The following is a 27,667-nucleotide window of genomic DNA, read 5'->3' on the forward strand; positions in this document are numbered from 1 at the left end:
GGGCTCCTTTCAAAAAAATGTTAGGGGGGGCGCAAATAAAACTGTTATGAAAACTCGGGTCGCAAATACTTAAAAGTTGAGAAACGCTGGTGTAGAATGAGGCTAGGGAGCACAATGCCATTGAACTGTACAAGGTGATCTGAAAGGAACAGGGAATCCCACCGAGGAGAGTGCGGAACTGGTACCCTAGTGGCTTTCCTAGTTTAGTCAGTCCGTATCCAACCAGCTGTATCCGAACACAGGTTCACAGGGGTCTGCTGGAGCCAATCCTAGCCAACACAGGGTGCAAGGCAGGAACAAACCCTGGGCAGGGCGCCAGCCCACCACAGGACACACACACACCAAGGGACAATTTAGGATCGCCAGTCCACCTAACCTGCATGTCTTTGGACTGTGGGAGGAAACCCACGCAGACACGGAGAGAACATGCAAACTCCACGCAGGGAGGACCCAGGAACAAACCCAGGTCTCCTAACTGCAAGGCAGCAGCGCTACCCACTGCGCCACCGTGCCGCCCTACCTAGTTTAGTGTTATGATTAATTTGTTTTTGTGCATTTCCAGTGTTATTATTTTGTGCATTTTAGTTTATTTTTTCAACAGTTATCATTATATTAACTAGTATGAGAAACGTAAAGTGGGCTATGTTTAAAATTCACATACGGCACAAAGAGGATTAATAGTAATAATAATTCCTTTAAATTGATTTTGGCTACATCATTTGCTCAAACTATAATGCTTTAGAACTTCAATTGTAACTTGTCTTTATTTTCTTAATAAAGAATTTAATTTCTTATTATTTTTATATGTAGGGACGAAGAGGAAAACCAGGCCTTCCCGGCAGCCCTGGACCCCCAGGCCCAATAGTAAGTAAACCTTTAATATTCCTTCTCGATTTCAAAGACTTTTTGCTTTTTTTTTTTTTTGTATACACAATACAGTACAGTAGGCATTCTTTGATTTACTTATTTATTTATTTTTTAGATTAGATAGCCTGCAGCATGAATATAAATAAACTGACCAAAATGGTTTCCTGAGGAAAGTGAATTTTCAAAAAGGTCCTCGGGAGTGGCGCATCAAATATGAAGGCAAATTAATATAAATGACTCTGAAAAGCGCTTAGCTGGCCTTTAAGGATCATCATTTGTGCCCCTTAAATTCATTTGTATGTATGAGACTGAAATTCATATTTAAACATAAAACAGACATCATTTCATTAGTATTGACAGATACCAAGCGCAGCACAATAAGGGCGATATAAAACGGGGACAGATTATTGACTAGCTACTCCATATTGAAACATCGATAAACATTCGCGAGAATGACTTGGGAGTGCATTAGAGCTCCCGGGGCTTCTTTTAGCCGGGATGAAGACATTGACGTTTCTCTGTGACACTTTAAAGGTTTTGTCCATCATGTTAATTTGGGTTTCTAAACTTACAGCACATCGTTAAATCTCGTCTGGTTCTTTTAATGGCTTGGGCTCTTTCTCATCCTAATATGTCTATTACCGAAGTACAGGACTTTCAGGCAGAAGCTTCCTTCCTACATTTCCATTAAAGAGTCAATGCAAGGACGTTATTTTCTAAATTGACCCTGAAAAGCACGGATGTTCTTGCGTCACTGCTCAGAGCTTAGACGTCTTTTGTCAACGGCTCCCAGAAGCAACCAGGGAGAGTGGAGCCGACCTGGACCAACACAGCCAGATGTCAGACCCCTTTGAAGTCAAGATTGGAGTGTGATAGGGATGTCATCTGTCACCTTTTGTGCTCCACCTGGTGTTCGACTGGATCACAAAGACAGCTAGAGCAAGGGGATACAGCAGACCCTGTGGAAGCAACTAGCAAAGTACAGGATGTTCAGGCAGAAGCTTCCTTCCTACATTTCCATTAAAGAGTCAATGCAAAGACGTTCTTTTCCAAATTGACCCTGAAAAGCATGGATGTTCTTGCGTCACTGCTCAGAGCTTAGACATTTTGGTTCAAGAGATGCTGGAAGTGCCTTGAACTGGAGACAGACTGGGAGATTTTATAAAGAAGAAATTGGATTTTGTTACTTTGTATGCTTTAGTCTTAGGCAACTGGGTGGCCTACCTTGTTACCTGAGATGGGCTCTGGCAGGTTAGGATAAGACCCCCGTAGCGCTCGTGGTGGATCATTGCGGAGCAGTCACGTTAACTGAAGTCTTTCCTCTATGTCAACTTTAATGACTATGAGAAGGCATTAGGCAGTGTGGATGTGCGGAAACTTTGTGGGAATTCCTGAGACACTATGGAGCGCTGGGGAAAAAAAATCATTTCACTCATACAGAGCACTTAGGGAGAACATGTCTTGCAAGGTGGTCCATGTAGGCCAGAGTGATAAGTGGTCCATCATTTTTAGATAAATAATCAAGTCCCGTGAGCATGCAGGCTCCGAAATGGTGCCAGTGTGCACATGACGGCGCCACTCCGGGGTTGATTGCAGTGATTGGCTAATGGCACACTAATGTGACGATGCGAGTGGATCAGTCAGCTGCCGCGTTCACACCTCGGAGTGGGCAGAGGGGGTCATGTCTGCACTCAGTCAAGCCAATTTAAGAGGAGAAAATGGAGGGAGATCAATGAAAGATGGAGATGGGAAGAAGTGCGGTAAAGCCGAGGCAGGCAGCCAAGGGAAGAGCCTCCTTGGAGGAGAGAATGGCGGGTGCTCAAAGGAGCTGAAGAGGGACACTCCGACTGAGCGATTTAGGTTAGCTGATGTGACCCCTCAGATGGAAGTTGCAGAAGTGAGGCTCGGAGCGATGCCCTGCCGGGGGTCTTGGATGACAGCAGGGATCTGAACCTGGAGTAGAAGGTTGGCTGTGCCTGTCGGTCGGACGTCTCCTTGTGCTGCAGGATCTGAAGAGGGTAAGCTGGGGAGATGTCGGGTTTTAGAAGGAGGTACCAGGGCTTGTGAAGTTTTAAAGTACAGTTCCCTGCCATGGATTGTAACCTCATTTTAATGGACAAATTTATTATGTTATTATTGTTTATTATGCAGATCCATGGATTTGCACCAGTTTTGTGAAATTCTGTTTTTGATTTGATTGAAGAACTGCATTAACACGGTTTTTGATTGATTGTAATGAAAGCGCTGACACTTTTGCACCGACGTAGCCCTTGGCTAGACGTGTTTGTCCTCATTTGCCCGACTCATCTCGATACATGAATGTCAACGGCTCCCAGAAGCAACCAGGGAGAGTGGAGCCGACATGGACCATCACAACCAGATGTCAGACTTCTTTGAAGGGATGTCATCTGTCACCTTTTGTGCGCCACCTGGTGTTTGACTGGATCACAGCTAGAGCAAGGGGATACAGCAGACCCTGTGGAAGCAACTAGATGACCTGCGGCATCATTTGTAAAGCTTGTGTATGCCCAAAAAGAGACTCGAAATGTCTTTATGTAACTTTCTGTTGTAAAGGGTGAAGCACCTGGGTGGCTGTTCAAGCCGGGATGGGGTAAGGTTCCTTACCTGGATGCAAGGCCAGTGCCTTGGAAGCTGAGGAAGAAAGACTGGATACTCCTTACCCTTGCCAGGATAATGGCAGAAGATGCCAGTTTGGAGCATGTACTGGCGTCCCACCAGATTCATATCGAGTAACAATACCTGACCGAGAGGCCACTGAGACAGAGCAGCCAGGGTAGAAAACCGGTCATGGCTACATTCTCTCTGATATGTTAGGTGGCAGCATCCCTGGGCGATGTTACCTGTATCGACACCCACAAGGCATGTTGGGAATTCTAGTCCCATGGGGCAGCCTTATTGTGTTCCAGAGGTGCCACCAGAGGGTCGTGAAGAACTTTTTTTGGTTGTTCGTCAGCTTATAGTGTGTGCCCTGTGGTGGGCTGGCGCCCTGCCCGGGGTTTGTTCCTGCCTGGCGCCCTGTGCTGGCTGGGATTGTCTCCAGCAGTCCCCCGTGATCCTGTGTGACAATGACTGACTGTCTTTTTCTACTCACATGCACAGTTGATACAGAGCCACATTTAGCACAGGGGTTCACCATATAAGAACTGCTAGGCAAGCATTATAAGACAAGGCAATTAGGGACCACTGCGAAATGGACAGTCAGACTGATGACCATTGTATACTATTTCTGTGTGTCAAAATCAGCATGAAGTTGTATCCTCTGCGCCTTGTTTGGAATGGCATGATTCACCTAAGTGGGGGCCTGCACATGAAAAAAAGAGTGCCTTGGCACATTGCCCGGCACACCTTTGAAACCGACGGACGGATGGAAGATAACATCATCCGATCCGGAAAATCCTTCCAATGTAGCGACAAAAATGGTAGACTCTACACATCGGGCCCCCACTCCCAAACTGGGTTCTTTCCACTGGCTTCCTTCTTCTGATATGTAGTGTAAGCCATCATTAAACAAAGCTGTAACAAAAGTTATTTCTCCTATGTGATTTCTTACCGCCGTATCACTAAGGGAGGGGTATCGCCTTTTAATATCATATCTATACAGATTCAGTTATGTAGCACGCCGCAATTACAAAAGAACTCATTTCAATAAAGGAGATAATGCCCCCTGCTGGATGCAGGACAGAACCCCTCATTGCTGCACACCAGCGGCCATTTTGAACCACCCAGTTGAGATTCAGTTGAGATTCTTTGTATGTGTTCTTGATTAGCGTGATCAGCTTCTCCGGCATTCCGTACAATTTACGTTCTGTCCAGAGAGAAGGCCCATGTACCGACCACTCGTGTATTTTCAGAGTTTCCTAAGTAAAGTTTATGGCAGCAACCATTTAACTCTTTCCCATTTTATTCCATTGTGCAGAATTGAGTAATAAAAAGACAGGCCGCAGTGCAGCCTTTTAGAATGAAGCCCTCGGGGGGGATTCATCTCTTCCTTCAAGCCAGACACTTATTACTGCTTGTTTCATTTAGCACTTGCAACTCGACAAGGTTAACAGGTTAAATTCTCATCACGGTGAATGACATCTAGACGGGTTAGGTTAGAAATTTGCCTAAGGGCAAAAAGCCTTTCTTTCTAAATGTAAAACAGTGTAAGTCATACAGGTTAAATATCTTCATTTTTTTCTTCATTTGTTGTTATTCCCAGCACCTTCCTTTTATATAGGATAAAATATATAAAAAATAATTTTAAGTAAAACAATCTCTTATATATATATATATATATATTTCTCTTCTGGTTCGTCCTGCTTCCTCTTCAAACCCCGTCACATCATGTCACGTCGCCGCCCTATATCTAGCTTGACCGCGTGACCTTTCACTTCGGTGGTGACGTGATACCAATGGGGTCATGAGAGAGGAGCGGGGAACGCGGTAGTCCGAAGGAGGAATAGGAATCAAGTAAAGCAGCGTGGGGGTGTATGGGAGGCCACAACCAGAGTGGGGAAGGGTTTGGAAGAGGAGGAATAGGAATCGAGAAATGCCGTGTGGGCTGCAAGTTGGGGGGACCGGTTTTGAAGAGGAAGCAGAACGAACCAATAGGAATTCAGAAATGCCGTGTGGGCTGCGTGTTTTGTAGAGGAAGCAGGACAAACCAGAAGAGAAATATACTATCAACAAGTCCCAAGGACAAACGTTTGCAAAGATTTGCGTTAATCTACAACAACCAGTCTTCAGCCACGGTCAGTTGTACGTGGCTTTTTCTAGGGTTAGATCTTTCGACTCATTATCTGTCATCTCCAGCAAAACACCTATTCACAACTGCGTCTTTCAAGAAGTATTTCTTTCTTCTTGATTTCTGGATTCCTTTCTCACCGTTTTCCGTTCCTATTTTTACACCTCCGTATGCTACGGTGGGCGTTGGCTAGTTTTATTTATTTAGTTATAAATGCACTAAAAGGCAAAAAAATATATTTTTCTTTAATAGCAATTTTCGTGGTTATAAGTGACAAAATAAAATCGTAGGGCACACATAAATTAACTGATTCAAACAATTTTTGACACTTGTTTAGCATGCTGGGGAATTACAACGTTGTTGTTTTTTATATATATTTTATGATGAAAGTAGCTATTCTATTAATTGATTAAATGAATTAATTTATGTGCACCCCACGATTTTATTTTGTCACATATAACCACGAAAATTGTGCTTAAATCACCCTCAGAAGACCGGCTGGCCAGGGTGTAGGGACAGTCTTAAAAAAGCATGCAAATGGCCACCTCACTAATTATTTTCCATGCCCAACAATGGGTGAGTTGTTCCTAACTTGGTCAATTGGCACTGACAGAATTTGACTTTTCTCTCCTTCCTTTAATTGTAACTGCCACGTAGATCTGCCATTCCTCCCGATTACTTCCTCCTCCCCATTTGAGTTTTGGCAGTCATACCCATCATTGGTTAATAACTGTAACAACTTCAGACAGACATTTCAAGATCCCACCCACAAAGGGCAATACCATCAATCGCCTTGCAGCTCACCGTCCTGTCCTGCGAAGAGGCGAGGCAGTGATGAGCAGCCCAGAAGAAACAGATAATGTATAATACAAAGCACACAGGTGTAATATACTATGACATTATTGCTACAATATGCTACTTCATGTGGCAGTGCTACAGCATCGACGGGACTAGTGAACTGCATTGTATGGCCAAAGCATCGTGATGTGCCAGGTGAATTTGGTAGGGTGTGACAAAAAGGCAAAATGATTTTGATCAAATGGAAGGACAGCACAGGTGTGGTCACCTCTTTATCTGGCAGCCAATCTCGTGTTGTTTGTTGGAGCCGGAGCTGTACGAAGGGTCAGCAGGTACAACGAGTTCCTTCACTATCTTTCTCCTTTTTTTTTGTGTTTTCTTGCCATCATGTTACATGAAACTCGAGCCATCAGACAAATATGGCATATTCTATGTGTTGTAATTCTGAGTCAGCTCTGATTGGTGGTCCGCTCTCACGCACACAGAACTGCCCCCTATGACTAAAGACAAAAGCAAACCTGTGTTTCTGTGATTTTTGCCAAACTTGATGTGAAGTGAAGTTTACTGGTCACCACCCTCTGGTTCATCATGGCAGAACAGGTCCCATCTTGAATGAATATTTTAAATATAATAACACTAGGATCCTTGAAGCCTATGGAAAAACTCGCAATCCTGGCCCACCTTAAATTCCTTTGCACCTATCTGTTAGCGTCTTTTGTGTTGTAAATGTGTCGATCAGCACAGGCAGCAAGCAGCCTGCTATCCCATCCACTCCACTGAAACAGAAAGGGCAAAAAGCTCTCTCAGCTCAAGCCTTGTTAATTGTGGTGTGAGGTGCCTGGAGCTGTAGAGGGTGAATAATATATCATTACTAGCTGATTACCCAGTGGCTTCGCTCACTGAGTGCAAGGGAAAAAAAAAGTAGTATTTATAAAATAAGTTATTAAGTAGTAAAACATTTTGATAAAAGAATTTGAAGAACATATAAGAAGCATATAAACTATTCAACAGTAAAACATTTCCATAAGAGAATTTGAATGAGGGCAGCACGGTGGCGCAGTGGTAGCGCTGCTGCCTCGCAGTTAGGAGACCCGGGTTCGCTTCCCGGGTCCTCCCTGCGTGGAGTTTGCATGTTCTCCCGTGTCTGCGTGGGTTTCCTCCGGCGCTCGGTTTCCTCCCACAATCCAAAGACATGCAGGTTAGGTGGATTGGCGATTCTAAATTGGCCCTAGTGTGTGCTTGGTGTGTGGGTGTGTTTGTGTGTGTCCTGCGGTGGGTTGGCACCCTGCCCAGGATTGGTTCCTGCCTTGTGCCCTGTGTTGGCTGGGATTGGCTCCAGCAGACCCCCGTGACCCTGTATTCGGATTCAGCGGGTTAGAAAATGGATGGATGGAATTTTAATGATATATAAGAAATGTATAAATTATTAAACAGTAAAACATTAACATTTAAGAAGTAAAGATACATTGAGTATTACTGTAGTGTTTTCGATGGCACCGATTACACTCATTCGCAAAGATTTCCACTGTTGAAGGAGCCGATGGGGCACTTGAAGTGTCACAAACAGCGCGAGACGAGAGGACGCTGCCCGAAACTGCGAAGCTGTCGACCTGGCGGAGCAGCCCAACATTCCACGCCTCCGAGCGTCCATTTTGCTGTCACGACCCCTCGCCGCTGAAGGCGGTTCGTCTTCACATTGTTTACAGCTCGACGCAGTTAAAAAGTAGAAAGACACAAAGCTGTTTTCTTCATCTCTTCTACTATCAAGTACTGCCAATTAAAAAAAAGTTACAATGTGGCAGCTTCTGCAACAGTCACTTGGACAAATAAATAAAACTTCTCTGTCAGAACGTGGCTGATGGCTCAGCGGTGGAGTTCAGAGAGGAGGGCTGGGAGAGGGCGACGCAGGGGACACTTCTATGGGATAGATCGGCGTGTTTGTGTTTACTTCTTTTCGATATCAGTAAAATAACTCTCACACAAATAATAACAATTCGTAAGGACGATATAAAAATGACGTCCACAAATGAAGTGATTGGTTCCTGTATTATAATATGTTCTGTGGTCATACGCAATTTCCGTTTCAAACGCGAAAAGAATTTTATATATATAGATTTGGAATACACTTTTTTTGTTATGTGTTCATTTATTTGATATTTGGACTTCAGTCTTGACACATCATACACTCCATGTCAAAGTTTTGTCTTTAGTAATATAACATGAACTTTCTATTTTAGGTATTTCTTCAACATTTCTTGAGTTTCTCACATTTCCTGTCATCCTACACTTACCCAGATCGTTGTAGACACGGAATACACATGAAATGCATGTGTTCCAAATAATGAGATATTATTTACCCAATGCAACTCACAGGAGCTCACACACAGATAAAGAAGACTTCAGCTGGGAGAATGTTTTGCCCGAAATGAGCTCCATCAAGGGAGGCAGATGGGACAGCAGATTGCTTGTGCTGATTGACGCATTTACGAAACAAAAGACGCCGATGGAGAGGTGCAAAGGAATTTAAGGTGGGCCAGGATTGCGAGTTTTGTCATAGGCTTCAAGGATTCTAGTGTTAACCCTTAAACTGCCACATACTTAGGGGTTAATGCACTCCCACACGCCACATACTTCTTTGTTGCACTTTTTCAGGAAACATTCACCAAGAAAAAGTGAAATTTTAATGGAACACAGATTTTTTTTTTTCATGCAAAGAGCACCACAATTACTGCAATGATCGTTTTACACACTGCCAATGAACTGTAAAAATTATAAAAAAAAAAATGCTACTGCAACAATCTATTATTATATGTACAAGGTTCAACTGAGACCATTTTTGAAATTCAGTAAATCACTGAGCCAACTGCACTTGAAGGGTGCAGGTAAACGCTGACGCTTACAGGCTAGTCTAGTGCAGCAGCTGAATCCCAGGGACAGTGATGCCGATTCGCTAGGGGGCAGCAGTGGTCCTGAGGTGGACGTTCAACGAATGCACATCTCTCAATACACTCCGCTCAGGTGTGCTGGCAAATTGCATTGGCAAGCGACTATAGCTGGTTACTGGTTCTGGCGGTTAAGGGGTTAATATATTTAAAATGTTAATGAAAGATGGGACCTGTTCTGCCATGGTGGGTTACATTTGAACCAGAGGGTAGTGACCAGTAAACTTCACCTCTAACTTGGCAAAAAACACGGAAACACAGGTTTGCTTTTGTCTTTAGTCGTAAGGGCGGTTCTGTGGGCATGAGAGCAGACAACCAATCAGAGCTTAGTCAGAATTACAACGCATAGAATATACAGATGAGTGTTTTGGAGCCCGATGTCTCATGTTTCACGTACCATTTCGTAGGCTTCAGGGATTCTAATCTTCTGGAAAGTGAATGTTGTTTGAGCACAGGATAACGAAATAAGAGTTCACTAAATGAAGCATCTGACTGACTTGTAGCGAGTAGTCGATATCAGCTTCCTCATTATCGGACCCTGTCAGCCCAACTCCATTACAACTAAAATATCACCGCACCCCTCAGAATTTCCAAAGCCCCTTTACAGATTTTACCGGGGGTGTGCAAGGCCCTACTGCTGTAGTTTTGCCCCAATGTCTTTCCTCGAATTAGCCTCCCGTTCTCATAGCAGCCTTCATAGTGCTGGCAACGCTAAGAGCAGATTGGTGTTTGGGGCTTTAGAAGCTGGTCAGCATTTTATAATCTAAAAAGACAACACAAAAAGATGCAACAAATTACTTCAATTGTGTTTAAGAGAATAAATGAGGCTTGGAAAGCTACCCAATTAAAATGGAAAAGAGAGAACGCGTGCGGCCAGGCCAGGCCATGCATCACGAGAGGGAAAGTCAAATGGCACTCACACTCAATTGAGCGCAGTTCCTGACAAGCGGCAGCGATTTTACAGAAGCCTCCTTATTAGATTTTGGCAGCAGAATGTTATTCTCACAGCATGGGTCATTAAGAGCTACCAGACACAAGCCATTGCTTTCAGTTGACAGCATTGTCAGGTAAAAGAACTGCGCTTTGCGTCTGATGCGCCAGCATCTCCACGGCTTCATCTCCCCCCACGAGACTCTTCTTTCGTTCTGCTGGCTAAAGACTCTTCTAAAATTTTTTTCTATTTATATCCCCAAGTCAGAAGTACTGATTTCTTTTTTGATTTGTGCGCTGTGTCAGTTCTATAACCTGCAGCCTGGCAACATGAAAGGCATTGAGACTGCTGAACGGACTGGCAGTGCCCGTCTGCCATGGCTGCTGTGCTTCCATAACCGGATATGAATTTGATCTGCCACATTTGGCGCTTGACAGCTTTCAACCTTGAGAAATATTTGTCCTGACTTCAACAATCCAGCATTTCAGTAAATCGGAAAAGAAAGCCTTCACTACGCTTCACTAGACATTTGCCATTCTTCTTTGGGTGACGCAGTAGGAGGTCTGGGTTGGCAGCATGTGAAGATTACAGAGCGTTGTCGCACCCACTACATGGCACGGCAGACCACCTGGATTGAGATCCGAGTGCAACGGCTGAACGGTGTGAGGTTTTCTACGGTGGCTGGAGTGCCAATCCTGCCCAACAACCCCCAAATTTTCCCTTGCAGGGCTGGGTGCAGATTAGTGTCATCCCCATGTTAAGGGTTCTTGCTCAGGGGCCCAATGGAGTGGAGTCACTTCTGGGGTTTATGGGATTCGAACCTGCCAGCACAGATCCCTAGCCTCAGAGCCGCCGCTCCACCCAGTGATGTCTAGACGACAAAGACATATCTGAGTTGGACCCCCAAAATACTCTGTTTACAAATTTATGGTAAGCACGTTTGAGTGAGGCAGCACGGTGGCGCAGTAGGTAGCACTGCTGCCTCACAGTAAGGAGGCCTGGCTTCGCTTCCCGGGTCCTCCCTGCGTGGAGTTTGCATGTTCTCCCCGTGTTTGCGTGGGTTTCCTCCCACAGTCCAAAGACATGCAGGTTAGGTGCATTGGCAATCCTAAATTGTCCCTAGTGTGTAGGTATGTAGGTGTGTGTGCCCTGCGGCCTGTTGGTACCCTGCCCTGGATTTGCTCCTGCCTTTCGCCCTGTGCTGGCTGGGATTGGCTCCAGCGGACCCCCGTGACTTTGTGTTAGGATATATCAGGTTGAAGAATGACTGACTGACTGATGTTTGAGTGATATCAGAATCGTCGTACATACGTCTTTACATGTGGGACATGCACAAGTATACTGCATCGGAAAAGGAAGCTGCAGTGACCGGTGTCTGTGTACAAGGCTTTCGGGTGAAGGTGGGTATAGGAGGGCATTGTTTTTTACGGCGCGATATACTTGATTCTACACGAGTCATACGCTTGCAAATACTGCTCTACTGACTATACTTGCATGTTTAGTTTCTGTAAATCTGGAGGATTCCACTAGGTGGCAGTGTGAGAAATCATCACGGTGAGAAGACAACGTCCAATTTCGCTGTGTTGTGAGTTGAGGGAAGAAAGATGTTAAAGGTAAAAATTCTTTGCATTCTGATGCAAAGGTGCAGGAAAAAGATGGCAACAGTGACACAGAAGATGGTACGTGAGACCTTTAAACATATCGCCTCATTATGATGGGGAGTATGCGATGCTTGTATTGCCTATGCGGGAAATGGATGAAGAAAAGCACCAGGAATACTTTTGTACATCAGCCATTTAAGTTTGATGATTTGCTTCACCGCATCGAACCGTTCATCAAACATCAAAGCACACACACGGAACCTGTTGGAGCTGCAGTGCGGCTCATAATAGGTATGAGTCTCCGCGCATTAGGAGCCAGCTACATGCCATGTTGATAGTAAACAACAAAGCTGACATAACGTAACAAAACTTGAACACGCTGACCACCCACATTTTTGCTGGTATTGCAACTCGCACACACGTCGCATTCATTTTTGATGATGTGTTAAAAGAGTGCTGACAACGGGCGGCAGCCATGATGTGTGAGCGGAAGCGTTCTGACTGTCAAGTATTTACCGGCCTTAAAGCTGAACCTTTGTCTGCTACTCACGTTACAATTAACACCAATGAAACATGCGCATCGGAATGAAATAAGAGAAATAGGCACACCCCCCCGGCCCCAGCCCGCCAATATCATTTCAAGCCCCCCCTCATCTAAGCTGTCAGGTGTACTTTTCCTGTTGGATTTTGTTGGAATTTCATCACCCCCTTAGTATTTCAGATGACCGCTTTAACATTCTTATCAGGGGTTAGGGGGCCACTTTAGGATTCCACTTTTAAACTCCTTGGATTATTTGTGTTCTGCTTTGTGTCTCGTATTTACACCCTTTTTTTGACATCCATTGTACACCCACCCTACCTGGAAAAGGGGTCTCTCTCTCTCTCTCTGTCTGTGTCTTTCTCTCTTTCTGCCTCTCCACCTCTTTCTCTCTTTCTCTCTCTCCATCCCTTTCTATCCCTTTCATTGTCTCTCTCTCTCTGTATCTCTCTGTCTATCTCTCCCTTTCCCTCTCTCTCCCTCTCTCTATACCTCTCTCCTTCTCTATTGCTCTCTCTCTCTCTCTGTTTCTCTCTTTCTCTCTCTGTCTCTCCCCCTCTCTCTCTCCCTTTCTCTCCATCTCTCTATCTCTCCTCCTCTCTCTCTATCCCTCTCTCTCTCTTTCTCTCTATCTCTCTCTCTCTCTCTTTCTCTGTCTCTCCTCCTCTCTCTCTATCCTTCTCTCTCTCTTTCTCTGTCTTCCCTCTCTCTCTCTCTCTTTCTCTCTCTCTCTCTCCTCCTTTCTCTCTCTCTGAATTTTCTTTCCCAAGATTTCATCCATTTTGTTCCCTCCAAGGGAGTCAAGGCCAGAGGGGGGCTGTCAAAAACCAGGGCCTGCTAAAGCCCACTGAGGCATTCCTTGTGTGATTGTGGGCTGTACAAGAAATCGATTGTTGTTCGTAACCTCAAGCACCTCTCTCGCTCAGAATAAAAACTGATTTATTTTCCCTGTGATGGAGCACCTTAGGGGGCAGTGATCGTAGTACCGGGGTTACCAGCTTTGGTCCTGGAGGGCCCCAGTGGCTGCTGGTTTTCATTCTCACCCTTTTCCTAATTAGTGACCCATTTTTGTTGCTAATTAACTCCTTCTCTCTTCATTTTAAGTGTTTTTTAAAGACTCAGTCTTCTGAACGGCTTCATTTTTTTCCTTAAATGGCACCCAAACAGAAATGAGACGTGAAGTCAGTGAGCCAACAGATGACCTCTTAAGTCTGCGCCTCAAACTCCAACCACTTTCCTAATCAGAAGCCGACTCTTCTTGCTAACTAAACCCGTTCTTTAACTTCCGCCACAGCAGACAGTTCCAAAACCGTTGATTTTCTTTTTTCTAAGAGCACCGTCAAAATGAGCAGATCAACACCACTGAGACCTTCACTGCTCTTCATTTTGAGATATTTTAGGATGAACACAGGTTAGCTGGTCATGTGCTTTTTCATTTAAGCTCCTTGGCGTTAGCCTCAAGCATCTTTCAGGCTTGGAATTCCATGTCACAACGGTTAACCCCGAGTCTCTCTTTGATTAAACCAAGGGTCTCAAACGCAGGTCCAGAAACGCTAAACGAAAAAAAGTGTAAAGCCAGTTTTAGAACAAAGAGGAAGTGAACCATTAGTAGAGTCAAGTGATGGAGACGACAAGATGAATCAGTCGTTAGATGTTGACGCAGATAGTGAAACTGATGCATATGGCACTGACTTAAAGACTAAACTGCCATGCTATTTTTTGAGATGAAATTGACATCCCGTCCAGCACTTGTCCTTACTCTGTGACGTGAGATTAGATACATAACATTAACGGTTATTTTTTCTTTTCTTTTTAACTCTTTAGTGAGACCCAGTAGTGTAGTTCAGCGGTCAGCTTGGCCATTGTGCATGTGTGATGTCTGCTCGATCTCTCCATGTCCACAAAGATTGGTGTTCCCCTAAATAATGGGCCCTCTGTTAACAATTGTGGACTGGCATTTGGTCTAGTGCAGTTTCTGGGCTTATGTCTACTGTTTCGTGGATAGACCTGAGTATCCTACGATGCTGGAATCGCCGGGATAGACAATCCAAAATTTCTGTTTTTACTTTCTCGTATACAAAGTATAGGGAAAGTGTTATAATCATCCAAAAATTCGATGTCAAGATTTTGATGAATCTCAACATTTTAGACCTCCCTGACTTTCTTGTATATGACGTAGAGGAAAAGTATTGTAATCTTCCAAAAATTCGATATCGAGATTTTGATGAATCGCAACGTTTTAGACCTTCCCGACTTTCTCGTATATGACGTATAGGGAAAGTATTGTAATCATCCAAAAATTCGATGTCAAGATTTTGATGAATCTCAATGTTTTAGACCTCCCTGACTTTCTTGTATATAAAGTTTAGGGAAATTATTCTAATCATCCAAAAATTCCATTTTGAGATTTTGATATATCTTAATGTTTTAGACCTCCCTGAGTCCGAAAATACCATTTTTGGAATTATGTCTGTGTGTCTGACTCTGTGTGTGTGTGTGCAAACACGATAACTTAGGTTCGCTTTCACTTAGGTCAACCAAATTTTGCATACAAATATTAGGTACCAAACATAAATTTATATCAACTTTTGGGCTATTTCCGCTAACTGGAAGTGGTACTTTACTTTTTATTCATGCAGCTGCAGAGTCCAATTTATTCAACTTTACTTTTATAATAATTGTTCACTATATTATTGATTTGATTTGATTTGTTGTTGATGGTTCTTTAATGTACATAATATAAAAATATAATCATTGTCTTGCGGTTTACTCCTCAAATATCCAACTCCATTCCAGAGTATACCAGAAAGTCAAGGGGAGACCACTTCCGATTTTTTTGTAATGCGTTACTCTGACCTCTTTGCCATTCCTGGCAGCCTTTTGTTTCCTGGCACCCGAGTTCAGTTGTGTTTTCTCCTGCACTCCATTCCCCCACCAACACCCAAAAATCATAACGTTTTAAAGGTTAATTAAGGTTATAATGTATAAAGGTTAATTATCCCTTCCAAACCCAATGTGGCTATGCGTAACCCGCAGAGAACTGGCATCTTATCCAGGGTTGCTTTCTGCCCTTGGCACCTGATGCTCTGTGTGACCCTAACATTGAATGAGAGCGGATGAATCGTTCAATGAGACTAGCGAAGTTAAACTGTAAAAAAAAAAAAAAGGAAAGATTTTCAATATCCTGAGGTATAAAGAAAATCTAGAAAGGGCGCTACTGCCATCTAGTGGCCCAGAGACTGACGCTAATTCCTGAGCCACAGGAAAAGCCCACCTAGAGGGTTAAAAGCCTTTCAGAAACACCAGGCTTTGCGACATCAAGGCGTGTCATTATCTCATTTGAGCACAAACTTTGCATCCATCCCTACGTGTAAATATTTCTGTTACCATGGCACCAGCTTCACTCCAGTATTCAAAGAACAGAAAATGCCCTTTTGGCTTTAAACAGGCGGCTTTAAAAGCAATGGGATTCTCCAGTGAGTGAGAGTGCGGTTAAAAAAAATAATGCACATCTGCACGACGGCCCGGTGTTAAAGGGCAACTGCTACTGCAGCTACTGATGGCTGCCCTGCTGCGCTCACGGCAGCTCCGTCGTCACGAAGATTTTCTACTTTCTATGCCAATCGAATGTTCCTCCTCTGAGAGATTCATTATCAGTCCTACTTAAATAAGAATATACTGTGGGAGAAACTCCTTTGATCTGCAGTGCATTATGGCTCCTTCAGTGGTAAAGATTTCATCATACTAATGACTTCCATCATGTCCGGCTTGTAGATGCCAGCTCCTTTTAATCTCAGATTACACTCACCTGTCCTCGCCTGAGAAGAATGCCAAAGAGGTGATGCCACGATGCTGGGTAGAGTGGAGTCTTTGGAGGCAACCACAGCAGATACAGTGCATCTGGAAAGTATTCACAGCGCATCACTTTTTCCACATTTTGTTATGTTACAGCCTTATTCCAAATTCAATCAATCAATCAATCAACATTTATTTATATAGCACATATTCATACAAAAAAATGTAGCTCAAAGTGCTTTACAAAATGAATAGAAAAATAGAAGACACAATAAAAAATAAACATAAGTCAACATTAATTAACATAGAATAAGAGTAAGGTCCGATGGCCAGGGTGGACAGAAAAAACAAAAAAAAACTCCAAAAGCTGGAGAAAAAAATAAAATCTGTAGTGGTTCCAGACCACGAGACCTCCCAGTCCCCTCTGGGCAATCTACCTAACAAAAGTCAAACAGTCCTCTTTGTATTTAGGGTTTTCATGGAAGGACCTGATGATGATGGTCACGTAGACTTCTGGCTTTCAGTCCATCAATGTTGGTGCATCATGAAGCTTTGAGTAGGTGGTGGTGGCGCAGGCCGCCACCAAAAGAAACCGGAAAAGAAACAGAAGAGAGAGTTGGGGTCAGTACGGATTTTGGAGCCACTGTGAATAGTTATTATGAAGAATTGAACATACAGAGTATCAGGATTAAGTTAAAGTGAAGTTATAAAAAGGCCATGTTAAAGTCATGTGTTTTCAGCAGTGTTTTAAAGTGCTCTACTGTATTTGCCTGGATTAAATTCATTTTTTTCCTCAGAATTCTACACACAACACCCCATAATGACAACGTGAAAAAGGTTTACTTGAAGTTTCTGTAAATTTATTAAAAATAAAAAAACTGAGAAAGCACATGTACATAAGTATTCACAGCCTTTACCATGAAGCTCCAAATTGAGCTCAGGTGCCTCCTGTTTCCCCTGATCATCCTTGAGATGTTTCTGCAGCTTCATTGGAGTCCACCTGTGGTAAATTCAGTTGATGTGACGTGATTTGGAAAGGCACACACCTGTCTATAGAAGGTCCCACAGTTGACAGTTCACGTCAGGACACAAACCAAGCATGAAGTCAAAGGAATTGTCTGTAGACCTCCGAGACAGGATTGTCTTGAGGCACAAATCTGGGGACGGTTACGGAAAAAATGTCTGCTGCTTTGAAGGTCCCAATGAGCACAGTGGCCTCCATCATCCGTAAGTGGAAGAAGTTCGAAACCACTAGGACTCTTCCTAGAGCTGGCTGGCCATCTAAACTGAGCGATCGGGGGAGAAGGGCTTTAGTCAGGGAGGTGACCAAGAACCCGATGGTCACTCTGTCAGAGCTTCAGAGGTCCTCTGTGGAGAGAGGAGAACCTTCCAGAAGGACAACCATCTCTGCAGCAATCCACCAATCAGGCCTGTATGGTATTGTGGCCAGACGGAAGCCACTCCTTGGTAAAAGGCACATGCTAGCCCGTCAGGAGTTTGCCAAAAGGCACCTGAAGGACACTCTGACCATGAGAAACAAAATTCTCTGGTCTGATGAGACAAAGATTGAACTCTTTGGTGTGAATGCCAGGTATCACATTTAGATAGATAGATAGATAGATAGATACTTTATTAATCCCAAGGGGAAATTCACAAGTCACATTTGAAGGAAACCAGGCACCGCTCATCACCAGGCCAATACCATCCCTACAGTGAAGCATGGTGGTGGTAGCATCATGCTGTGGGGATGTTTTTCAGCAGCAGGAACTGGGAAACTAGTCAGGATAAAGGGAAAGATGACTGCAGCAATGTACAGAGACATCCTGGATGAAAACCTGCTCCAGAGCGCTCTTGACCTCAGACTGGGGCGACGGTTCATCTTTCAGCAGGATAACGACCCTAAGCACACAGCCGAGATATCAAAGGAGTGGCTTCAGGACAACTCTGTGAATGTCCTTGAGTGGCCCAGCCAGAGCCCAGACTTGAATCCGATTGAACATCTCTGGAGAGATCTTAAAATGGCTGTGCACCGACGCTTCCCATCCAACCTGATGGAGCTTGAGAGGTGCTGCAAAGAGGAATGGGCGAAACTGGCCAAGGATAGGTGTGCCAAGCTTGTGGCATCATATTCAAAAAGACTTGAGGCTGGAATTGCTGCCAAAGGTGCATCGACAAAGTATTGAGGCTGTGAATACTTATGTACATGGGATTTCTCAGTTTGTTTATTTCTAATAAATTTGCAAAAACCTCAAGTAAACTTTTTTCACGTTGTCATTATGGGGTGTTGTGTGTAGAATTCTGAGGAAAAAAATGAATTTAATCCATTTTGGAATAAAGCTGTAACATAACAAAACGTGGAAAAAGTGATGCGCTGTGAATACTTTCCGGATGCACTGTAGGTCAGTCAAGGCTCTCAAACCTACTCAGGGTCCGGAGACCTGGAGCCCACCCTGCCAAATCTGGACACAAGGCAGGAACCAGCCCTGGACATCACATAGTGCCAGTTTGGATTTGATCCTTAAATGACTTCAGCTCCCCACAACCCAATACTGTGGTCAGCAGGTTTGAATGAGCAGGCAGTCGGACCACCCAACCAGAAGGATGGATGGAAGGATTGAAAGTTAAAGGAGTTATGCAAAGAGATTGATGGATTCATTAGTGTTGGTGCCTAAGCTCTGGAAGGATGGATGATCAGTTGGTTAGGTTATGAAGACAGATGGATGAATAGATGGCTGGAAGATGGGTTGATTGAGTTAAGCAGATGGATACATGGATGATGTTTTTGTGGTTGAGTTAAAAAGGCAGAGAGAGAGAAGCCTGGTGGAGTTTAAACAAGTTAAGAAGACGAATGGATGGTTGGGTTAAGAAGATTGATGGATGAATGGATGGAAGAGTGGATGGTTGGGCTAATGAATGATATTTTGTGGTTGAGTTAAAAGATTGAGAGATAGAAGCATGGTTGAGTTTAAGCAAAGGCTAGATGGAAAAGTTAAGAACCTGGGTGAATGGATGGATGGATTGGTTGGTTAGATGAGTGGACAGATAGAGGGCTAGAAGAAGGGATGGTTGGATTGAGCAAATGGGATAGGTGGATGGCATTTGTGTGGTTGACTTAAAAAGATAGAGAGATAAAAGCATAGATGAATGAGTTTAATCAAATTGACGGATGAGTAGAACTTTGGATGGACAAGTTAAGGTTGTGTTAAATAGATGGATAAATGGATGGCATTTGTGGGATTGAGTTTAAGCAGATTGATGGATGGATTGGTTAGGTTAAGAAGATGAATGGATGGATAGATAGAAGATTGGATGGTTGGGTTAAGTAGATTGATAAAAGGATGATATTTGTGTGAACTGAGACAGGGAGAAAAGATGCATGGTTGAGTTTAAGCAGATTGATGGATGGATTGGATTCAAGAATGGATGGATAAGTTAAGAAGATGGATGGATGGGTGGGCATGTAATTGCATGGTTAGAATGGATGGGTGGGTGATTAGGTTAAGAAAATGAATGGGTAGTTGGATGGATAGATGGCTAGATGATTGGATGGTTGGGTTAAGCAGATGGGAAACATAGACGACATTTGTGTGGTGGTGTTATAAAGACAGAGAGATAGAAGTATAGTTTAATCAAATTGATGGATGAGTAGAACCTTGGATAGACAAGCTAAGAAGATTAATGAATGGAGACATGGATAAAAGACTGGATGGTTGGGTCAAGCAGATGGATAAATGGATGACATTTGTATAATTGAGATAGGAAGAACAGATGTATGGTTGAGTTTAAGCAGATTGATGGATGGATTCAAGATAAGAAGAGAACCATTCAGGGACCAGTGGGTCAAGACATGAGTTTTGAACTGGATATCCACAGTCATAGGAAGCTGGCAGAGAAATGGAAGTAGAGGAGTCGTAGGAGTAAAATGAGGAATGGAGACCACCAGTCAAGTAAGAGGTGATGAAGAGGTCTGAGAGCAGATGAAGAATGGAAACTTCTTGTAGGAGCAATAGGGAGAGAGCAAACCTTGGAGATATGGAAGAGCAGAACCGTTCAGAGACCGGTGGGTCAAGACACGAGCTTTGAGCTGGATCACCACAACAACAGGAAGCCAGCAGAGAGATGGAAGTAGAGGAGTCGTAGGAGTAAAATGAGGAGCGGAGACCACCAGTCAAGTGGGAGGAGATGAAGAGGTCTGAGAGCAGATGAAGGAAGTCTCACCAGCAGAGAGTTGTAGCAGTCCAGTTGAGAGAAAATCAGTTATGTATCATAATGAGTGAGGAATTACTTGAATATTACAAAGGAAAGAGAATGAAGATATCTGTTCGATGAGTGAAAGTGAAGGAGTCCAGAGTTGCACCAAGACTCATGCAAAGTATCATCTAAGCTCCCTCAGCTTGTATCCTCAGCTCCTCTGTCACATGACAAGGTTTTCAGCAACATGGGATGGCCAAGGTCTTAAGATAATCATAGGGAAGGGTGTGAAGGAGAGTTTACAGTCACAAGGTCCACTTTGCTTCCATCATTCCGGTCCCCCTCACTTTCTTGAAGAAATGTGTGTAATGGCGTAAAGAAATCGGCAAAAGCTTGGATTCATTTCTTGCAATTTTTCAACTGTTGCTAATAAAGTCAAAGGGCACAGCAAGTGCGAAAATCAGCGAAATTCAGGGAAAAAAAAGAAGGGTATTGTTTTAACAGAAAACAATATCCAAGGCACGGGGGCCATCGCCGGCGCAGCAGCTTCATTTGCAAAGCCAATCCATATTTGTGCAGCATGAGGCGAGCCTAACATGCTGCGACCCAACATATTTATTTATTTATTTATTTTTGAAAGTCATGTACAAAATTCATTTCAAGTTTGCTTTTTTTTTATCTCACTTCCAACTGAGCCTATTTCATTTAAATTCACTTTAAACAGATTCACTGTGCCTGGCAAAGAAGAAAGATCAATACCGTCGAGAAGTTATTAAGTCACATTAGCCAGAGGCTTCCCTAACTTGCTGATCACACGGCCCAGCGTACACTGCAGTCCAGAAAAAATAAATAAATAAATAAACGTTTATGGAGTACAGAATTGATCGCAGTAAAAAATATTTTGCTGAGCTGGCTTGAACAGGTTTCTAATTTAAATTTGAGACTAAATTAAGCAGCAATGCCTGCTGGCGTACGCAACCTTACAGTCATAAAGAAAGGGAGAAGGGGGCCCAATCGCTACTTAAAGATGGTGCCTCGAAGGTGTTGGGGGGACGGAGCGGTCGCTTGAGAGGCGAGGGGTTCATTAAATCAAATCTTGAGGATGACAACTGTGTGATTGGTAAAGACTGTGGGGTGAGCTGTGTTCTTTCTCAAGTGCATTTGTTTATAGCGCCTTTCACCTCATAACTTGTACACCTACAGCCCCTTCAGGAAGTCTTCAGACCCCTTCATGCTTTACACATTTGTTGTTGCCGCCTTGTGCTAAAATCCTTTCAATGCATTTTATCTCCCCTCATCAAGCAGCACACAATACCCCAGAATAACAAAGCGAAAACGGGATTTTAGGACGTTTTGTAAATTTATCTTCCTTCTTCTTCTTTCGGTTGCTCCCATTAGGGGTTGTCACAGCAGATTATCTTTTTCCATATCTTCCTGTCCTCGTCATCTTGCTCTGTCACCCCCATCATCTGCATGTCCTCTCTCACCACATCCATAAACCACCTCTTAGGCCTTCCTTTGTTCCCCTTGCCTGGCAGCTCTATCCTTAGTGCCCTTCACCCAATTTACCCAGCATCTCTCCTCTGCACATGTCCAAACCAACACAATCTCGCCTCTCTGGCAAATCTATTAAAAATTTTAAAAAAAACTGAAGTGTCCCCTTGACACTCTGTTCGCTTGGGACTTTGTGGAAGCCCCCTTGGCAGCGATTCCAGTCTGGAGTCTTCTTGTGTATAACACGACAAGCTTCACACACCTGGATTTGGGGATCTTCTGCCATTTTTCTCTGCAGGTCCTCTCAAGCTCTGTCAGGTTGGATGGAGACCACCAGTGGACGACTGTTTTTTGGTTTCCCCAGGGATGTTTGATTGGGCTCTGTCAGGGCCACTCAAGGACTTCCCTGGAGTTCTCTCTCTCTCTCTCTTTCTGCCACTCCTGTGTTGTCTTTCCTTTCGGTTAAGTGTCATGGTACTGTTGGAAGGTGAACCTTCATCCCCGTCTGAAGCTCAGAGTGCTCTAGAGCAGGTTTTCATTAAAGATATCTCTGTACTTTCCTCCAGTCAGCTTTTCCTCAACCCTGTCTAGTCTCCCAGTCCCTAATCCCACGCTATGATGTTGCCATCACCATGCTTCAACTGTTGGAAGGGTACTACACAGGTGGTTCCCTCCAGACATGATAACCATCTTAGTTCCATTAGACCAGTGAATCTTGTTCCTCTGAAACGACTCTGAAAGTCCTTTGGGTGTCTCTTTGCAAACTCCAAGTGGGCTTCCATGTGTCTTTTACTGACAAGAGGCTTCTCTCTGCTCACTCAAAGCCCAGATCAGTGGAAAATTGCAGGGATGGTTTTCCTTCGGAATGTTTCTCCCGTCTCCACGCAGGTTCTCTTGAGCTCAGCCAGAGTGACCATTAAGTTTTTGGTCACCTCGCTTACCAAAGCCCTTCTCCCATAAAGGGGCAGCACTCCACCCATGCCCTAACACTGTCACACCCCCTTTGCTGCACGCAACCTGCAAGTCCAGAAACAAGACGGGAATCCCCATCTCCCCTCCTGCTCAGCCGAGGTCGGCTTCTCTCTCCACTGTGACGCGTGAGTCCCTGTCTTGCACCCCATAAACACGAGACTGAGTCTCAGTACTTTATCAAAACCAGCTTTATTCAGCTTGTAACAAGAACAGCAGGGCTATTGATTGTAGCGTGATCTACCACTCTCCGATACACGGACACAGTAGTCAGGCGTAGTCATGGCCAACTTATACTGTTACCTGCATTTATAAAGTTCCTTGCATCATCCATCAACGACAGGAGCTTATAGCACGAACGCAATCGGCTCGGAGTTTCTTCCGCGGTGAGCCGCTACAGCGCTGTGAGCCAGTGGTTGCCCCGGAAACCGATAAGCAGTCCTCCACACACACGGCAATCGTACTTCGGGACGTTCTTCGGTGTGTTGTCCGGTTTGTGGGGTGGGGGGGAGTCCCAAAAGAGTTTAGAAACCTCACACCACGCATCACTCACTCGCTGAATTACCGTATATACTCGCATTTAAGTTCTCCCACAGATAAGTCTGGACTTGATCTTACCGTATAATTCCCGGTATTTTATAATGTCGGTCGTACAAGTCGAATGCAGAAAACTCGTGCTATTGGTCCAAGAGATTATCATATGCTAACGCACTCCTGAGAGAGTGACCACGTGACCACACGGTAATACCCAAACTATTCTGAAGCGTCGTTTGCGCTGATTTGTCTTTTTTGTATCTCACACCCTCATACACCTTTATCGTAAGAGTATCCCTTATCTACGATGGAGCATTTGATCAGATGACAATATGAAGCTGGTTTTAAATTAAAAGTCATTGAAGTGGTGAAAGAAATTGGTAACCACGCTGCTGCAACAAAATTCGATGAGTCTGAGAAACTGATGCGAGACTGGAGGAGGCACGAAGATGTAAAATAAATACTAATTATTATTTTTGAACGGGCATATAAGTCGGGGTCTGATGTTATGATCGATTTTTCAGGTTTCAAAACCTAACTTATACGAGAGTATATATACGGTATCAGGAGACCTGATCTTTCCTGGAGCCAACAAACTCCAAGTCCCATGATGCCCTGTGGGAATCCGTGGTGCTGCTGCAACCCAGGGGGGCTCTCAGCCTTCCCTCACAGCGTGAGCATAATGTCCCTCTATTTATATTCAAGTTTTTTCGATATAACCCAACATTTTATTTGCCTTTTTAAATTGCTTTTACACATTGCTTAGAGGGCGGCACGGTGGCGCAGTGGGTAGCGCTGCTGCCTTGCAGTTAGGACACCCGGATTCACTTCCCGTGTGTGGAGTTTGCATGTTCTCCCCATGTCTGCGTTGGTTTCCTCCCACCGTCCAAAGACAGGCAGGTTAGGTGCATTGGCGATCCTAAATTGTCCCTAGTGTGTGCCTGGTTTGTGGGTGTGCGCGCCCTGTGGTGGGCTGGCGCCCTGCCCGGGGTTTGTTTCCCGCCTTGCACCCTGTGTTCGCTGGGATTGGCTCCAGCAGACCGCCGTGACCCTGTAGTTAGGATATAGCAGGTTGGATAATGGATGGATGGACATTGCTTAGATGATGAAAATGTTGTGTCTTCATACCTTTGTACTCTGTAACTCTGTACACCGGCTCTTTTTATGCCTCAGTCTCAAAATACTGAGCAATCCAGAGTTAGAGGATCTAAGATTATGATTAGGAAAGTAGGGAGACAAGCCCTCCAAAAATATAAGGAGGTGCGAGAGTACTCAGAGCCTTACATACAATTAAAAGTACAGCCATGTGCCAACTTATGGCTCCATTTGGAACTGTCCAAAGTCAAACTGGCCATATGTTCAGTCACAAAGATGCAATTGAGGCTCTGAGGGTCTGTTGTGGGTCACCGGTACACATACGGAGAAGCACAAATTGCTTGTTTCAGGCGATCAATTAATAATTCATGGGGGACCCCAAACCTGTCCTTCACTTATTGGTGCTTCGCAGTGAGCGACCGATACTTCATGGGGAAATGCTTGAGTAGTGTAGTGTGATTGAAGAAATCGTCAAAAAAGGAAGCAATCAGCTCATCTATTATTCACACCCGCTCATTAGTTAAAAAATTAAGGGGAATGATGGCCAAAAGTATGAATGGGCAGGGTGCATATTGGTGCATCACTGTATTTTAAAATCGGTCCTAAAAGACACGGGCAACCAGTGTAGTGATGCTAAGACTGGGTGAAATGTGCTCATGTTTTCTCTTTTTAGTTAAAATTCTTGCTGCTGCCTTTTGTACTAATTGCACCCGAGTTCGGTCTCTTTCCCCAGTGGCTAAAGACAAAGGCACGGGTCAACTTTTCAGCATCTTGCAGTGATATAAAAGATCAAACTCGTGCAACGTTTCCTAAGTGATAAAATGCAGCCTTAGTAATATGCTTATCGTGCGATTTGACGTTCAGCCCTGAAGATTCTTTTTCTTCTGGCCTTACATGTAAAGACAGATAGCTAAGTTTAGTCATTGCTTTTTCATTTGCTGCCAATAATTAAAATTTGTTTTTTTTCTCTTGTTATGTTGTTATTACCCTTCCATTCGGTGACGCTAGGAAGACACTGAGTCAGATGAGTTAGAGCCTCAGGGTCATCCGGTGCTGCCGACAAATAAAATCTGTGTGCCGTCTGTAGGACTCTGGTAATTCATTTTATATTTTGAAATGATCAGGCCTAATGGGGGCCATGAAGACTGAGGACTACTGTATAAGGAACCAGAAATACATCCCTGACCGTGGCAGATCATCATGGACCTCTTGTGATATAAGAATGAAATGAATTGAAGGCACTGTCATGAAAGGCCAACCCCTCTGTCTTGGGCGGTCAATACAAACTGTGGTAGTTCAGCCCGGACACAAACAGGCAGACACAGAATGTCCCGAATCACACACATTTTTTTTACAGTTCCCGCACACAACACAGTGCCCATGCACCAAACACCCTTCAAAAGTCTGTCTCTTGCTCCCTCGGACTTCCTTCTGCCGCCTTTACTCCTCTCCTCCCAAGCTTTGCCCTCTTCCTCCCGACTCCGGGCCGTCTACTCGAGGGAGGTGGCCTCTTTTATAGCCACCTGGATGTGCTCCAGGTGCTCTGTGACAGACTTTTTGGTGTGGCGGAAGTGCCGCATGAGCCACCCGGGAGCACTCCGGGTGTCCCTGGTATTCCTTTCGGCAGCACTTCCGGGGTTTACACTCCTCCTGGCACACCCTTGTGGTGGCCACGGGCCCCAGTAGGGTTGAACTTCCATGCCCGGTTCCCGCGGCCCCCATACAGACCAGGGTGGCTGCCCTCTCTTGGACCAGGGAACGTATGGACCCTCTCCCGGTCCTTCCAGGCGTCCCGGCTGGGCACAACCCCCAGCCATCCACCACAGAACGCTGGGGTCAAGGGTATCAAATGGTAAATTTAGATCTAATAGAACAAGAACTGAACGGCCATTAAGAGGCGAATGTTTTCAGTCTGTTTGTGTGTCTAAATAAGGTAAATATTTTAGCCTTATGTTCTCTGCTGACTTGTCTGAATCTTTGTTTTCTTTGTCCTCCATATCAAATTTCCTTTCCTGGCACACTTTCACAATATGAAGTCAGCTTGCTGTGTCCCATACAGCTCTTATAATCCCATGTTTGAAGATATCCACCCCTAGGCCCACACAGACATGCACATCTTGAACTTTTGCCGGATTATATCTCTCATTGAAATTCGCCAAAGTCATTGACACATGCTTGGCGGACAAGTCAAGAAACTGTCGGCGGGCTTTATAAAAATGTTGATTAAATATTCTCCATAAAACACACAACTACAGCATTGTCACCGCAACTCTTCCATCATTTTAGAAATTCAAAAAAGCCAGATGGTGATTATATACTTTCACTGGGAAAGGCTTGTAATCATCTTCATTGAACCCAAGGGGCTTGTAGTTCATGCAACACAAAAGATAAAACACTCGGAGTTGATTATGCACATATATAGTAAGGCGGAATGACAAAGGAAGATGACATTGGGTTCACAGTTAATATTGAATTTATGGGCTGACACCACGCCAGAGGTGTGTCAGGGTATTAAGGTGGTCACTGAACTATTGGCTCATGGCTTTTCTTCAGAAAACCTGAGGATTTGTGTGGTGGGGTCCAGACTGGAATCAATCAAACATCCTGACCAAGACACAACAGGTACTGTGACCTCCAGGGGGCATTGCAGCACCCTAAAGTCTCGACACAACGGGTTCAAGTGCAATCATTTTAATTCTTTCCAGTACCTTTTATAGGCCCTCCTGTCGGACTACAAATCCCAACATGCCCTGCAAGTGTCCATATGGGTGCCGTAGACCATTTGTTCAGGGGAGCGAATAGTTCATATATGATATCTCTCCCTGCCCTTCCAGTGTCATGGTCTCCCAGCCAAACAAGGGTCCTCTACTGAGCCCTTCTGTTGATATCTGCATCTCAGCCGCATCATTGACACCTTTTACCCATCTCTTGGTTCAAGCAGTAAATGTCCTGCCTTGGTTCTTCTGGTTGGGCAAGGGTCCACGTACCATCCCGGACAGGTCGCCAGCCCATGCTTGCCATCTTTTACAATACTTAGTGACCACTTTATTAAGTCAGCCTATTGACTACCAGGTGAGACCAGCCCTTTGCCCACAGAACAGCCTGCATTCTTTTAAATGCACAGATTACAAAAGGACTTGGTCAGGATGCAGGCATGGGCATAAC

General features: G+C 44.3%; 1 protein-coding gene across 2 annotated transcripts in view; it reads left to right on the forward strand.

Annotated features, from left to right (window-relative positions):
- The window catches only part of LOC120516453 (collagen alpha-1(XIX) chain), a 478,053-nt gene that overhangs the window by 264,842 nt on the left and 185,544 nt on the right, over positions 1 to 27,667 (forward strand). For both annotated transcript variants that reach the window (XM_039738131.1, XM_039738132.1), the window contains exon 18: positions 811 to 864. In XM_039738131.1, coding sequence (XP_039594065.1) covers positions 811 to 864 — 54 coding nt within the window. The remainder of the gene's footprint in view (positions 1 to 810; positions 865 to 27,667) is intronic.

The sequence above is a fragment of the Polypterus senegalus genome, chromosome 16, assembly GCF_016835505.1.
Source record: "Polypterus senegalus isolate Bchr_013 chromosome 16, ASM1683550v1, whole genome shotgun sequence".
NCBI classification, from domain to species: Eukaryota; Metazoa; Chordata; class Cladistia; order Polypteriformes; family Polypteridae; genus Polypterus; species Polypterus senegalus.